The sequence below is a fragment of the Podarcis erhardii genome (genome assembly GCF_964252035.2).
Source record: "Podarcis erhardii genome assembly, chromosome: 9".
Classification (NCBI taxonomy): Eukaryota; Metazoa; Chordata; class Lepidosauria; order Squamata; family Lacertidae; genus Podarcis; species Podarcis erhardii.
The window spans coordinates 56,815,329-56,831,422 of record NC_138512.1 but is presented as its reverse complement, the minus strand read 5'-3'; the positions used below and the strand labels follow the sequence as shown (position 1 = coordinate 56,831,422).

Here is a 16,094-nt window from a genome sequence, read left to right as displayed (position 1 = left end):
CCCCCCACAAAAGTACCCAACAAGGACTTGCCTTTTTTGCACTGCATTTTTAAAAGGGGTGTGTGAGCGAGCAGAGAAACATTTACATAGGAATACGTTTTTTCATTATTTCAGTTGGATTTGCTCATGAATAAATACGTTTTCAGGCTAACGTTTATGGGTGAGTCGGAGCTTAAAAGGGACAGGAAAGTGAATCAAACTCAACTTCTGCCATGACAGCAACCTCATGATTAAAACCACAAAGAAATGACAGCCCTTTTACTCCAGAGCTGCTTAAAGGGTGCCCTTCCATTCCCCCAGGCATTTTGTTCCTTTCTACAACACTATAGTTAAGTTCTATAGTGTACTTGGTTGCATCCTAAAGAAACTTCCTACTGGCATTTCCTTAACTGGTCCAGTGACGCTTTAAAATATCTGAGAAAAGCTACATTCCATAATTTCTCTCCCCCTCCCCCCATCTAAGCAACATCTGACCATCGCCTTCCAACATTTCCTCATTTGTCATGCATTCCTATGTCATAATCATTTTTATTGCACCCCTCTGAGTTCAGCTATCGGTTCCATCCCACAGTTCTTAAACCCTGATGATCTAAACTCAAACTCACTAATTTAATAGGGTGCAAAGTCAAGGAATCACTAACTCCCTTGTGTCATTCTGCCAGGGCTGCAAGTTTTATAAATCAGTAGATTGACCAACTAAACTTCTGGCTATTTGATATTAATCAGTCTGGGGTGCAATTTAAGGACACACTGGTCCTATCAAATCAAAGCTTCAGGATGGGGAAAGACTATAAATCTAAGGCAGGCAGATGCCATTTCCTGCTGATTGTAATCTAGGGCAGCCAACCAATTAAATTTGATTATTAATTAATTAATTAAACTGTATATTACTATAACCTCAATACAGGTGCTAATCTTATAATATTTTCATTATAATGGTGTACCAGAATTATTATTTTAATTAGATAAATATTCATATGCAGTTTACTTAGTTAATTTAAAAGGCAAAAGATTCATCCATTGTTGGCTATCCTAGGTTATCATCAACAGGAAATGGCATTTACCTTCCTTGCCCCATCTGATTTGATACATCCAGTTGACATTATGATCAGTGATTTGTGCATCAGGATTCTTTTACCAATAATGATCAGTAATTGGGGGAGAGGCAATAGTGACACTTGCAATGCTTTAACTTCTCGTGGCAGATTTTAGAGAGAAGCAATATCTCAAGCAGTGCAACCCCATCGCCCGTGAGAAACATGGGCTTCAATCAATTTCAATAAATGACTGCAAATAAACCGGTTCAAAAATTAATTAGACTTTGAAAAAGGGGAAAGTTTCACTTTAAGGTTTTACCTTACGCATGACTCTCCTTCAAATACATCTTTCCACTTTCCACTATATTTCTAGAGCACCCAGGGCAGCTCACATCTAAAAACTATCATATGAAAAATGTTAAACCAGCTAAACTACAGTTGTGCCATATAAAGAGCAATCTAACACAGCCCGTTTAAGTTAAGGTGCCTGAAACCATTACCAAGAAGGCAGGGAGTGGATATCTTGGGGCAGGGAGTTCCACATCCTCTTGGGTGTCCTAATCAGCTGCAACTCTGATGGCAGCAGGATGTAATGGTGGGTTTCCATTGATGAGCTGAGAAAGCAAGGCCACATTGGAGGAGGTAGCCTTTCAGGTAACCTGGATCCAAGCAGTTTAGAGTTTAAAGGTAATTGCCAATATTTGGAATTTAGCAGAAAACAGACTAGAAGCTAGTGAATCTGGCACAACAATGGAGTCTTATGCTCTAAAGAAAGGACTCTGATCACACAACTGGCTGCACCATTTTGCACCAGCTGTAGTTTCCAAATACTTTTTAAAGACAACCTTACACAGAAAGTCCTACAGTAGTCTAAACTGGATGTAACCAAATCATGCACAACTGTGGCCTGGTCTGCCTTATCCAATCCAGGAATAGGTGTAGCTAGTACACCAGCCAAAGCCGTACAAAAGCACCCCTGGTCAAAGTCAGTGCCTGAAAAACCAGGAGCAAAATGGGAGCTAGAAGCACTCCGAAACTGAAGAACTGATTCTTTTAAGGGTAGTGCAACGTCATCAAATCGGGTTGAACCTATGTTGCTACACCATGTACTTCTTGTCTAGGTTAAGTTTCAGTTTCTTAGCCCACATCCAATCCTTCACTGACTTCAAATTATCCAATCATGACCTTCGCAGACATGATGGAGAGTATTGGTGTCAGCATACCAATGGCACCGTACCCCAAATTGCCAGATGAACATGTCCAGTGGCTTTGTACATATTTTAAATGGTTTGGAGGGGCAGGGGAGAGAGAGAGAGAGAGAGAGAGAGAGAGAGAGAGAGAGAGAGAGAGAGAGAGAGAGAACGAGAACCTTGCAGGACACATAAGCTAACGTCCTGGTTGTCAAAAGCATAATTCCACCAGCACAACCTTCTAATACCTAGAAGCTGAAAGAGGAGGAGGCCAGGACAGAGAATAAAGAAAGAGCTGTGAGTGGAGAGGGGGGGCCTTTTCACATCCTTTGGGCCCCTTGGAAAACTCAGCAAACCTGCTGCACCTGACACTGGGTGTGGAGAGTGCAGCTGAATGGGACACAGCCATGGGCAGCCTGAGGAAGTACCAGCCACCTTGGGCCTGCCCATAAAAAGCAAGTCTAGATTGAGAGACGAGGGTGATGCCTGCTGTTTCCAGGAATTCTTGTTGTGTGACTTTTGTGGGTGAGCTGGGTGTTTGTTTGGACCCTGGGTGTGAACCGGGAGGGAGGGAGGGTGTGTCAGAAGGAAAATGAATTGATGGTGTGTGTGTGTGTGTGTGTGTGTGTGTGTGTGTGTGTGTGTGTGTGTGTGTAACTTTGTTTTAGTGTAACATTTTTATATGTAACTCTACTTTTGTAACATTTTGTTCAAGTTGTCTGTTGTTGCTCCTTTTTTGTACACCACTTATAGATACATCAAATATATTAAGTGGTAAATATTTTTCTTTTTTTACATCTGATAATCAAATCTACCCTCTAGGAAGGATTAGAACCACACTGTAAAACACTACTCCCCCAAATTCCATCCCCACCTCTATTCATATGAAGCCATTGTAAATGGAGTTTTAGATTATGCAATTATTTAAAAAGTGTACATATTTGGCCCTAAATCTGCAAGGCAGTCAGAGACTGGGGAGAGGTGGAAAGATACTGCCTAAGATCTGGAAATTTAGCTTAAATGTAATTTCCAACAGACAGTCTTTGAAGGGGCTGTGAAACATGATATCCTCATGGAAGTCAGTTTGAACGGGTCTATTTACATGGGCTCTGACCACAGTTATTTCCGGGTCGGAGATAAAAGTAATGTGATCATGATGACATTATAGGCGGCTGAACCAGAAATAGCCTAGAGTTCATCTGTCCTGTTAAACTGAGGTCTGGACAACTGGAAAGCAACTGGGTTCATACAGGTCTCATAGTAATAGCAGGTGCTGCAAAAGCCATTTTTTATCTGAGACCCATCAGTTCTTCATCCATCTGAACTGTCGGAGAGGAAAATCCAGATTCAGCACTAACCGTGAATACTACAATTCCCTTGTCTTTTCTGGACATTTGTGCCACAAGATGGGTTAGACAAAACCACAGTCAACTATAAGCCATAACAGCAAAAGGGAGCTTTCATGTCCATAGTGCTGTGTTTCCCAATCTGGTGTCCTTCAAATATTTTCCATTCCAGTTCCCATTCCTAGCCAGCCCCTTTCCTAGCCAGCATGGCCTGTGGTTCAGGGATGGTGGGAAGGGAGTTGTAGTCTTAACAATTTTTGCTGGCCCCCCAGACTGGGAAAAGCTAACACAACAGTTTTTGCTACCAGGTACCAGACTCAAGAGTTCAACAACAATGGAGAGTTGTTGCCTTATGCAAGGAATCAGGAACTTGTCTTCCAGATGTTGTTGGATTACAGCTCCCACAATCCCTCACTGTTAGCTATGCTGTCTGAGGTTGATGAGGGCTGGAGAACAACAATTGGAGAGCCACAGGTTCTTCATTCACCCCTGCCTTATGGCATCCTTTGAGCCTCCCAGATGCATTCGATTGGGCACACACAACTGACTAGATTAGCCTTTTACTTGACCAATTGAAGCTGTTCTAGGATGACAGCGTGAAATATACGTGTTTGCAACAGCAACACTTAACTGGGAAAGAAGCAAGTCCAATTAAGCCTTTCATTCTCCCTCTCTCCCACCAGGTGTCACCCTGTTATATACAAAACAAGAAGACTGACGTTGTTACCTCTCTGCAGTCTTAACAGTTTGATAGTGAAGGCTGGACTGTACGTCTGGTGTGCCCTTGCTCTACCCACTGGGAGTTGTGCAGAATGCATTTGCTGCTACATCTTACTGAGTTGGCAACATCATCATATTATACACTAAACAGTTATCAACAAATAGACTTGCACTCTCATTCATGCCCAACAGTTGAGATAACAGCTGCAGAATGTTAATTTACTAGCTTTAGGTGTCACCAAACCTCAACCAATCAATCTTACCACAATTGGAGATCAGCCACAAGTCTAAACCTGGATTTCATACAATTAACTGAAAATCACAAATATTTTTTTCCTTCCAACAGTTAGAGACGTAATCTTCCCTATCACTTCCCCTGTCACATCATGGCTGATTTTCAAGGCTTGTTCTGTAGATATACAATTAGTCTGGGGCAGCCAATTTCTTAGAAGACTCAGAGGAAGATCCCCTTCTGACTCTTCACATGTTAGCACTTTAAAGAAGGTTGCATTGCAGTGAAATTTTGATGTATTGGTTTTGCACAACCGTTCCCTCATTTATATGCACCCTCAAATTTATCATAATGGGCCTGATGATTCCAGCTTCTTGCCACTAGAGAGTGCTTTTCAATCAAATGTATTTGCCGTAGAAGGACAGCCACAATGTGTTTAAATTTCACTTTGTGTGAGAAAAAGTAATATGCAATCTGGGCCTAAATCAAAGTACAACATGGTGTTATCTTCAAAATGGTCTTGATGGGAGGCTTTGCTCAGTACTGTACTCTTAGCTGGCTGGCTGTCTTGTTCTCTCTGGCAGACTAATTTTCCCTAATTAGACAAATGGGCTTGGTCTCCTCTTTGAAACGGCTTAGGAAAAATCACAGCCGCACAGCAGGGGCAGGGAGACACTTTCAGCCAATAAAGACAGCGGTTTCTGCTAAGAGCAGCTAGCAAGTAGCAGGTCAAAGACGAAGAGGGGTGTGTGTGCCACACTGGGAAAACATAAAGGAAGGAGAGCAGAGTGCTTGCCTTTCTTTGTTAAGAGAGTATTATATGAACCTGCCTTATAGGTCTTTACATAGATAAAGATTACTGCACTATTTTGGCTTGAATTTTTTTCTGTTTGCCTTACTTTACCAGAACAGTAATAATAGCCATTGTCACTGAGGGCATCGTACAGGGCATCGAAAGAGCCGTGATCATTTTAGTTGACTTATTCTTCACCATTCCAAACTCTACAATAGGGATTTCCTCAGTCACTAAGGTCATTAGGTATGCCCCCCCCGTGGTGTCACATGTCCACTTAGCAGCCAATCAGAGTAGGGCCTTTACTAGCACCTATCATGTTAAACAGCCTCCAGAAATTAAGGTATGCAGAAACTATTTTGTGTTTTTGGCACATGCTGTAAACCGTTTTTGTTTACCCAAGTGTTCCTGGGTGGTTTACACCAACTGACTACTTGTACTAGATTCTCTTGGATGCTGTGGGCACTGCATTTCTCTTGTTTTCACAATGGAAATGTTTTAAAATAAATGAAAATAAAATACTACCCTTTTCTGAGACAAGGTCAGCAGAACTGTACAGTGTTAAAAATGTGGCCACACCATAGAAATGGATAATAAAAAAACTGGCAGTTTTATTTTCATTCTCCCTCCTAATAGTTAGTTATAGGTAAAGGTAAAGGGAGCCCTGACCATTAGGTCTAGTCGTGGCCGACTCTGGGGTTGCGGCGCTCATCTCGCTTTATTGGCCGAGGGAGCCAGCGTACAGCTTCCGGGTCATGTGGCCAGCATGACTAAGCCGCTTCTGGCCAACCAGAGCAGCGCATGGAAACGCCGTTTACCTTCCCGCCAGAGCGGTACCTATTTATCTACTTGCACTTTTGATGTGCTTTCAAACTGCTAGGTTGGCAGGAGCAGGGACCGAGCAACGGGAGCTCACCCCGTCACAGGGATTCGAACCGCCGACCTTATGATCAGCAAGTCCTAGGCTCTGTGGTTTAACCCACAGCGCCACCTGCGTCCCCTAATAGTTATTTATATTTGTAACTAATAATTTAAAGTCATATTATTCACTATAGGTCATAAAACAGCAAACAAACAAACAAACACCACAAACAGCTTAATAAAACTCCAATGACTAAAGTATATCACATTATGCAACAGCTGGACTTGGGGGGCAAGTGTGAAACCACCCTGAGAAATTATTAAGTAATGGCCATGTTAGAGGCTTTCCCCCATAATAAGTCACATTCACCAGTGTGTGTTGGATGCTTTTATCATCTGCATTTGTTTTGCTGGAAGCCCATTTCCTATGATGGGTACTTCTTGGTCCTGCAGCAGTGCCAACCCCCCCCCCAATTCTATCAACAGGATTATGAAAATTAAGCCAATTTGCATATATCTACTTTTCAGATTTGGGGATTTAGAGGAGTGTGGATTAAGAAGAGGGACAGCACTAGGAAATGAAGGAAAGGGTAAGGAGAGTTGTGTTGGCAGCCCAACGAGGTCAGGAAGACAAGTGAAAGGAGTTCATAGGAGCTATCCAGGATATTTAATGCCTTTCTTCCTGAGTACTGGATGCTTTCGGCTAGAGTCTCATTTGGTTCCTAAACTCACAAGGCTTCTTAGATAATCAATTTATAGCACACAAAAAATGAGCAGTGGTTCGGTCTTCTGTTGTACTGAATCCTCAGAGAAGCCTGTCTATTTAAGGATATCTAATTTTCCCAAAAGCGATAGCTTGGTGGGAAAATGTGATGTTCCCAGTATTCATGATAACTGATCCAGACGACATGCCTTTAACTTGAAAGAAACACAAGACTTTTATTCATTCGTTCATTCCGTCACTCACTCTAACCTCATGTTTTGTGATTTCTATGCATGGACTATGTTCTATATCAGGCTTCCTCAAACTCAGCCCTCCAGATGTTTTTGGCCTACAATTCCCATGATCCCTAGCTAGCAGGACCAGTGGTCAGGGATGATGGGAATTGTAGTCTCAAAACATCTAGAGGGCTGAGTTTGAGGAAGCCTGTTCTATAGTTTCCAAACTTTCAGTGAAAAATGTGAGATAAACTGCTGTAGGATCATTAAGTTCCAAATCCACTACAGAAAAAAGTAGAGAAAGGATCACTTGGATTAAAAAAAAAAAATGAAACAAAACAAAACCTCCAAAACTGCTTAAGGATAGGCTACAGTTTCCGTCATCATTACATTTCCTTTCATAAACTTAGTCTGAGCAGCAGATATAAAGCATCCATTTGCAAATGAGCCAGCAGAGGGCTTTCTAGAGGTAGGCAAAGAAACAAAATCTGTGTGATGTTATTGAACCCTTAACACCATATCCCAAATTCAACAGCGTCAAAGCTAATTTATATCTAGATTTCTGCATACACACCATGCAACACATTACCTCATTTGCTAGTAAACTAAGCAGTAGAAAAGCCTATCATTCAGGTCTAAAATCATGGCAATGTGAAACTTAACCTTTGCATTTTTAGCAGACATTTAGTTACATAACCATTGCTTGTTTGTTTAGTCGTGTCCGACTCTTCGTGACCCCATGGACCAGAGCACGCCATGCACTCCTGTCTTCACATAACCATTACTGGCATTAATTTCAATATCTACCTTAACCTCCGCAACTTTAATCCCTTTGTAAGTACTGTGGTATTTACCACACCCAACATTTAACACATGCATTTATAGGAGATAGGAGTCAAAAGAGATTGAATAAAGATCCACTTCCTTATAGCATTCATAACTATGACATTCAAACATAACAGAACATTAGACTGTCAAACCAGTGCTCCCTTCTGCTGCCCAGCCTGCAATATACTTGTAACTGATTATGGCGAATTAATTTGGGTGCTTAGAAACCATTCTAACTCGCTTCTAATGAGGATTTGTGCAGTACACTGCCAGCCAAAATGGTTCAACTACTTAATGCAGGGATAGGGAATCTGTGGGTCCCCAGAAGATGCTAGACTCCAACTCCCATGACCCCACTAGCTGGGGCTGATGGGAGTCAAAGTCCAACAACATCCGGAGGGCCAGAAGCTCCCCATCCCTGACTTTGTGAAATCATTTTTGTGCCCTACAGGCAGACTTGCAGCTAGTCAGTGAGGTATGATCAGTTTGGTTCATGCAAGTGAAATAATCAAAAGAGTTGGGCCTAAAATACACAGCCGGTATAAAAACCATCAATTGTGAGAGCATTCATTTGAGGAGAAAGCACTTTAAAAAGCCATGTGCTATATGGTTCAAGAGTCAAAGTGAGAGAGACAATTTTTAAAATAATAATAATAATAAATTTAGCAGAAAGGCTTTAGAAATATTCTTACCATGCTTCAGATGTAGGCAGCTGTCATTCGTGGGGCTGCACCTGTAGAAGATTGTTGCTTTTAACAAATTTCCATTGAAGAATTTATTTTATTTTTTGCACACTCCAAATAAAAGGTATTTTACTAGAATATTGATTGCCGATTGATTTCCTCTGCCTTTCATGGTTCTTATACCAGCCATTTTGTTTTATTTAATATACAAAAAAAGTGAAAGGACCTCACTGATGCTTTGAGCCAACCTACCAGGCAGCTGTAAAGACCAGCTCCTCCTGTCTTTTTAAAAATGTTTAATTACATTTGAGAACTATAGGAGAATATATGAAACAGTGCAGCATCCCCATACCAAATCAGTCAACAAGTTATCTTCACAGTGAGGGAATGTGTAGACCCGAGATACCTGTTGCTGCCTCCCCCCCCCCCCCACTTCTGGAGGTCAGTAGAGTCAGTAAGGACTATGATTCAATCAGTAGTGGCTACCAGCTGCTGCTTGTTGAAGCTAGACCAGGATGCAGATTGTAATAAAAGGAAACAGCCATCCACTGCTTCCTTTTTAAAACATCCATGCCTGTAGGTGTAGGGGTAGTGGTGGCAATTCTGCAGCTACTGCAAACAATCTTCAGCTGCCATTGCCATTAGAGCATGAGCTTGTTCAAAGAAGCAGCAAAGGCTGGATGTCCTACAAATGGTCTTCTTCTGTCTGTGCAGACCTCTGGCGAAGAGCACTTGGAACGTATTGTAAACTGCGCTTGCAGGTGTTATCAGTGATCTCCAGGCTTTCTGCCTGTACTGACGTCCAAGAAAAGGAAAGGCCACACTTCCCTTCCAAATGTCGAAACACAGTACAGAGCTGGATTCCATACATTCCCTCAAAATGAGAGCAAGTCTATAGTTTGACACCCCACTGAGTGTAGAAGGAAAAGGCAATAAAGACAGCAGTGGTATCCATTAGAATATGTACTATTCGATATAGAAGTGTTTGTGCAAATAATTCTATATATAGAACCAGAAATAAGCATTAAAGGAAGTGCTGAATTTTTCAAATAGCACACATATTTAACATGAAGCTCTACTCATAAAGCATACCTGCAGTAGACTCTTGTAGCTTTTCTCTCTTCCTCTTCTTTTTCTTTCCCTATATTAGGCAAGAAAAGCGGGGAGGGGGGCAGACACTTTTTACAATCATATAAATCACCTTCCTTCAAAATACTTAACATTTCTGAAAGGGTGATAGCACATCAAAAGCCATTTCTGATTATCTCCATGTTATTTTTAACTATTATATTCATTTGGGGTTTTCCAGCCAAAGCAAATTCAATATCTCCATATTTATGTCATCCCTCAAGGATTATTCTTCTAACAATTTTGCCTATATTCAGGTACAAAAAACTTAGGAGTTTCAGTGCAGTGTAAAAAGATCCTCCTCAAAACTGAGCTCTAGGCTCTGCAAGGTGATTTAAACCTTACTCAGTTGTTTAAGTGTGAAGAGTACTTCTTTTAGTAGAAATCATTTCAAGGAAGAAAATATCCTTGGTGACTATACTTGCAGGAAGCAGACACAATGAAACTTGTTTCAGAAAAATGCTACCAGACCCCAGTTACATATATTATAATGAGTAATAGACTAAAACAACATTTGAAGCCATGATTCAAGTTGTAGGCCTGTATTTGTAAGCCAAAAGATCTATATAACTGTAATAAGGAGTGGTAACGTGAAATGCTGCAAAATGATGCATTTCTGCAACAAAGAGTAACATATAAATCTGTGCTCTTGCAAATACTCATGACTGCCTCAAAACATTTTGGTCAGGGTGTTTGACAGAAAGCAAAGCATTTTCCAACTGGAAAGAGATCGCAGTTTTAAAGGTCGGACTGGCTATCACATGTTTTCAGCATAAACTCTCAATATAACCAATCTATACTCTGCAGCACATGGGTTTAGCTCCTAGTAGCTGCATGGTTACAGTACTACCCTCCTCTCTCCCATTTTAATACAATTCATTATGATAAAACAAGTCTTTCAGAAGAGATTTAAATTAAGAGCAGACAAAAGGTTTTATTAAGTGAATGTAGGTTCTGGGCAAAAGAGATTCTCTGTGCTCTGAAGCTCAGTGGCTCTTTTATGGAGTTTTACTCAGGGGCAAGTCTATTTACCTATCATTAACTAGGCATACTGGATTATGGCTGTAGCAAACAAAGGATTGAGGGGTTTTTTATGAATGTGTGACACATTGCATTTTCAAAGTAAGAACTAGGTCTGGGATTAGGCTTCTCTTTGAATTCTTTATTTAGGAGTGATCAAGGCGCAATCTTAGCTAATTCCCAGACAAATAGTTTCTAGGCTATCATGGGTATGGAATTTTTTTTTTAATACAGACAGATAAGTTTTAATGAGTAAATGGCAAAATGTTCAACATTAACAGTATCATCACTGGGTTTTGGTATGAGCGGTCTAGCTTGTTAATTTTTTTTCATAATTAAATATGTATAATTTTTTTAAAGCAGCACTGACTAAACAGTTTTTTTATAATTAATTTATAATACGTCTGCAGCTGAAGATGACTGTTCTTTTCAAATCAAGGTGTGAAATTTAGTTTACATCCATTCTACCTACTTAATAAAATAAAATAAAAGCCATACACAAACAAGCCTTAAACACAAAGCACAAACATACAGCTCAGATCAGTTCCAGGAAAATCCAACAAGCCACCTTCAGAAGAGATTCATTGTCTGTGTTTTTATTAACCATGTGATAAGCATGCGTCAAAAGAGTTATCAGGTGGGGGACATATGTGAATCAGTGCTCCAGATGTTTGCAAAGCTATCTATCCCTTAATTGCCGTTTTGATGTTATTTGTCACATGGCATAAAGCTGGACCAGGAACACACCCATGGCCAATTCCAGATTAGTTTGGGATATGCAGAAGCAATCTAAAGAAAGGCAAGGGAATAAATGGCACTTAATTCAAAGTGAACACAAGGCCGACGGTGCATCTCATGGCCCAGCTGCTACCCTCACCTAGACTTTTAACTACTGCAAATGCTAGCTGAAGAAAGTGTAAATAATCGGCTTACGTAGTTGTCCCTTGCAGACCAGCCTGGGTAGAGCTGCATGTGTAGCTGCCTTTCTTTCCGAGCTAATTCATAATATTTAGCTTGTTCTTCACGGGACAATGCGTGCCACTGCAAATAAGGAGAGAAAGAACGAATGTTACGTTTTTGTACAAGAACATGCTAAAAATAAGGGACAGCATTAGTTCTAATTTCTCTGGTTCATGGGAAAACATAGAGTGCTCAATGATAAGGTAAGAGAAGCTCCATATTATACACAGAGGATTATTTAAGTAGTAAGATCCATATGAATTCTAACCCACTTTGTTGGCATACCCACGGTGATAGTGTTTCAAGATAGTCTTCCATGGAGGTTGAGTCTATCAACCACAATTCCTATGCTCTGCCTCCAAAGTCAGAGGCAGTATACCTCTCAATACTAGATGCTGAGAATCACATGGGGGGAGAGAGTGCTGTTGTGCATTTCTCCTGTCTGAGAGCTTGCCATAGAGATCTGGTTGGCCACTGGCAGAAGAGGACACTTTGACTGGATGGCCCTTCAGCCAGCAGGGCTCTTCTAAAGTTCTTAGGCAGGGGTCGGCAAACTAAAGCCCGGGGGCCGGATATGGCCCACCGGGCTCGTTAATCCAGCCTGCGGACCTTGCGAACCCTGCCACCCATTCGGTCAATCCCTGCTCTAAACCGGCGTGGTGCGGAGGCCTCACCACTCGGGGACTGACTTCCATGATGCTGGCGTGGCAATTCAACTTGGAAAATCCTCTTTTCATCATACTGCTAAAGATGTTGAACTGATACTTGGAAAGAAAAAGAAATCTAGACAACAGGATCTGAAGTTACTATTAGAACAAAAAATGGCCTGAAACCTAGAATATATTTAGTTTTGGTACGTAAGAGACTCAAAAGCCATTGCAAAGTTTTGAGACCATGAAGTGGGTACCATCTGAACAGACAGACAGGTAAAAGCAGTCTATCTTGCTAGTTGCTTTCTGCAAGTGAGATTAATGGTAGCAGTTGACAGGTGGGACACAGAAGCAGGAGATAGGGGCTTGGAGTAAGAAGTCACCCTAGTTATAAAAAATAACAATCTTTTTAAAGTCAGCTACTCTTACTCATTGTGTACATTCATGTCCTTGCATGGTCAGAAGCATCACTGGCTCTGATCTGAGCACCAGTGATGGGGCAATAGAATATCATGTTTTTCTATCTCTCAAAAGGGTAGCAGGTATGTTCATTCTTTAGTGGGAGCTCTGTCACACTTCCAGTCATTCCTTTCCTTTGGAAGCATTTATATTTCCCGATTTCCATCACAGACTGAGACTGGAACAACATTTTTTATTGCTGTGGTTACTACTATAGTCTTCAGCGAACTTTTGAGTTTAATGTTTCAAAACCCATTCTGATTAATTGGCATTTCAGGACTGGACTTCAGCTGTTCCAGCGCAAGGCAATCTTTAGAACAAGTGAACAGCACTCTCTCTCTCTCTCTCCACATACACACACCTTCTCCAAGCCACAGCAGCTTTTGCTCTCAAGAAGCAGCCAGTTCCAGCCCCCCGCAGCTGCCTGTCAGCTGTTTCACAGCAGGAAGTGAGGGTAGAAGCTTAGGGCTTCCAAGAGCCAAACAGCAGGGAACAGGAGAGGGAGCCAGCAGGGGACAGAGCAGTAGCACAGAAGGTATGCTGCTTTCCTCCCAAGGGGCTGATAGTTTTCTAATAAAAAGGTTTGGGGTCCTCCAGAGGGAATCACAAAGGTTAGATCATCATCTCTGTGTCTATGTTTTATCACCCAAATGTAATATTCTGAATAATTTGCCATCATCATGCAAGACACGGTTGTTACCCAACATTTTAGCAACTCCTCATTTTTTCTGTCTCCTTTGTTTGTTTATTGTTTGCTGTTGGTGGGCAATTACACATGTGGTCAGTTTTAATTTAATTTAATTTAATTTAATTAACTGATGGGATCGGTTAGGGTTTAGGAGCAATAGCAACCCGAGAGCTGTGGAAACATGTAGCACAGTTATCCCAGACTTCTATACAAATGTACAAACAGTGCTTAAAACACTGTATTAATTTATTTGGTAAGTGGGGTTGGGAAAGGTTTTGCGGCAGCAACATTTCAACGCTTTTAAACAGAACTCTCTCTCTCTCTCTTAGTTTGTGTACTGAAGTTGCTTTGGAAAGAAGTCTCAACAGAAGTCTGGAAAGATTCCCACAACACCGTTCTCTCCTCCCTCCAACCCCCAGCTACAAGGTGATTTCAGTTGTGCGCCATCTGCCACTGTGTTCAAAGTTTGGCTTTTAGCAGGCCATCGCAAATACTACAAAAGTGATATTTGATGTAACATGCCAATAGTCAAATCCTCTTGTGTGTTGGCAGATGCACAGAGCCAGCTGACCTCAGGCTAAAGCGACTTGTGTACAGACACAGGAAAGACTTTTCCTTCAAATATGTCCTTCGGAGGCAGCATGAGCAAACAGTCCATTTATTACCCCATAAGTTCTGCCTACGTAGGATGGGCCTCAGTGAGAAGTCAGTGTGCTTCCTTCATCCTTGAACAGCATGTGTTTAGCAAGCAAATTAAACATTCGGTGGCTGGGAAAACCCAAACACAGTGCATAAAGTGGTGGGCAAACATAATGCCCCCTCTATCACTAGCTGAAATGTTGGAATAACCTTTCTCTGTTCTTCTTTGTCAAACGTGGTTAGCTGTAGAGAATGTAGGATTTACAACTCGGGGCGGGGGGAAGGGCTGGTAACTTTACAATATGTGCAACGCTGCACAGAAATGCAGCCTAAAGTAAGAGCGGAGAATGAGAAAATACAAAATGAGCAGGTCCCTTGGCTGAGCCCTGCAAAGGGCTTCCTCCAGGCATGGAAGCTATAGACATGCACTTCAACAAAATGAATACTCACTTGGCTGTCAGACACACTCTACACCCTTACTTAAGGCAAGTTGTCCTCTGAATACTAGTTACTAGGAATTGCAGATGGGCAGAGAGCGCTGTTGCGCTCATGGTCTGCCTACAGGCTTCCATAGGCATCTGGTTGGCCACTGTGAGAACAGGATGCTTAACTAGATGTTCCCTTGGCCTGATCCTGCAGGCTTGTCTTACAGGGAACAAGGCAAAGGCAAAGGGAAGACCCTCCCATCAGATGTCAAACAGATAAACAATTTTCTGAAGACATCTGAAGGTAGCCCTGTATTGGGAAGTTTTTAATGTTTGATGTTTGATGTGTTTTTAATAGGTTGGAAGCTGCCCAGAATAGCTGGGGCAACCCAGTCATATGGGTGGGGTATACATATTATTATTTTCTTATATTTTTATTTCTTAAAGCAGCATACATACATTTTTTTCTCCCCATCCTTCACTCAGTGTTCTTAAGTAAAAATGTTTTATTGCTGTTGTGGTTTAGACTGGCGTGGTAATTCAACTACATAGATCCATCAAAATTGATGGACCTAACTCAGTCATGTTCATTAATATCAACGGGTCTACTCTGAGTAAAACTTAGTTGACTACCACCCTAAATTGTTTATTAGCTAATTATGTATTTTAACTTTGCATACAACCTTTAACCTGCTGAAGCACAAAGAATAATAATCATGATATACATTTGAAAATAAATAATACATCACCTTCTCATTAACTTTTAGAAGGAACCCTTTTCCCTAAGGAATGTTCTGGGACTGGGGAACCTTGTAGTAGGCAATAGCCAGCCAGTACAGTGAACAACCAGCTTATGTAGCAAATTTTCATCCATCCTCCAGAACTCAAAGCTAGAGCGCGATGAGAAATTTGGACTGAATACACCTACAATGCTTCCAAATTGTCAACACTATTTTAACAATGTTACATCTGCCTTCATCTAGGACAGAGTGGTCCAGAATACTGCTCAAGGGCCACGTGCAGCCTGAAATACTTTTTTTGGTGGCCCTTGACAACATTTGATGCCCGCCCCCAGCCCTCGGGATGCCTTCCCAAAGCTTGGTAAGTGAGACACTGGGCTTTAGGAAGGAAGCACGAGGGCTCTGACAGGGTCCTAGTTAGTGCTTTCCCAACTTTGGGAAGGAGGAAGTAGGGTTCCAGGATCCTACCAGAACCTCGTGACTTCTTCCCAAAGCATGGCACCTCACTTAGCAAGCTTCCAGAAGACAGTGTGAGGGCTTGGAGAGTGTCAAATTTTAGCCTTTGGGTTCCGTGTCAAAGTACTCTTGCAGTCCACTTTGTATGAAATGTTGGACTGCCCTGATCTAGGAGGACTATCAATTGTTTTGACCCATGCCATGGGTTCCGAAATGTATGCATATTATTGAATGTGGTGTGGAAGTTTCTCTCAACCTGCCCAATAATCTTCAAACATCCACACCCCAAGAGTGGTTTGT

The 16,094-nt window shown here is 41.5% G+C and overlaps 1 protein-coding gene and 1 long non-coding RNA gene across 6 annotated transcripts in view; one reads left to right on the top strand and one right to left on the bottom strand.

Moving 5' to 3' along the window:
- The window catches only part of LOC309350414, a 691,638-nt gene that overhangs the window by 111,487 nt on the left and 564,057 nt on the right, over positions 1-16,094 (top strand). The window lies entirely within an intron of this gene.
- Positions 1-16,094, bottom strand: part of LEF1 (lymphoid enhancer binding factor 1) — a 98,300-nt gene that overhangs the window by 4,148 nt on the left and 78,058 nt on the right. For 4 of the 5 annotated variants that reach the window (XM_081877054.1, XM_081877058.1, XM_081877055.1 and 1 more), the window contains 2 exons: positions 11,711-11,818; positions 9,722-9,770 (listed from right to left, as the gene is read on the bottom strand). In XM_081877054.1, coding sequence (XP_081733180.1) covers positions 9,722-9,770; positions 11,711-11,818 — 157 coding nt within the window. Of the gene's footprint in view, positions 1-8,638; positions 8,680-9,721; positions 9,771-11,710; positions 11,819-16,094 lie in introns of all 5 variants that reach the window. The other variant, XM_081877057.1, reaches the window with a different exon arrangement.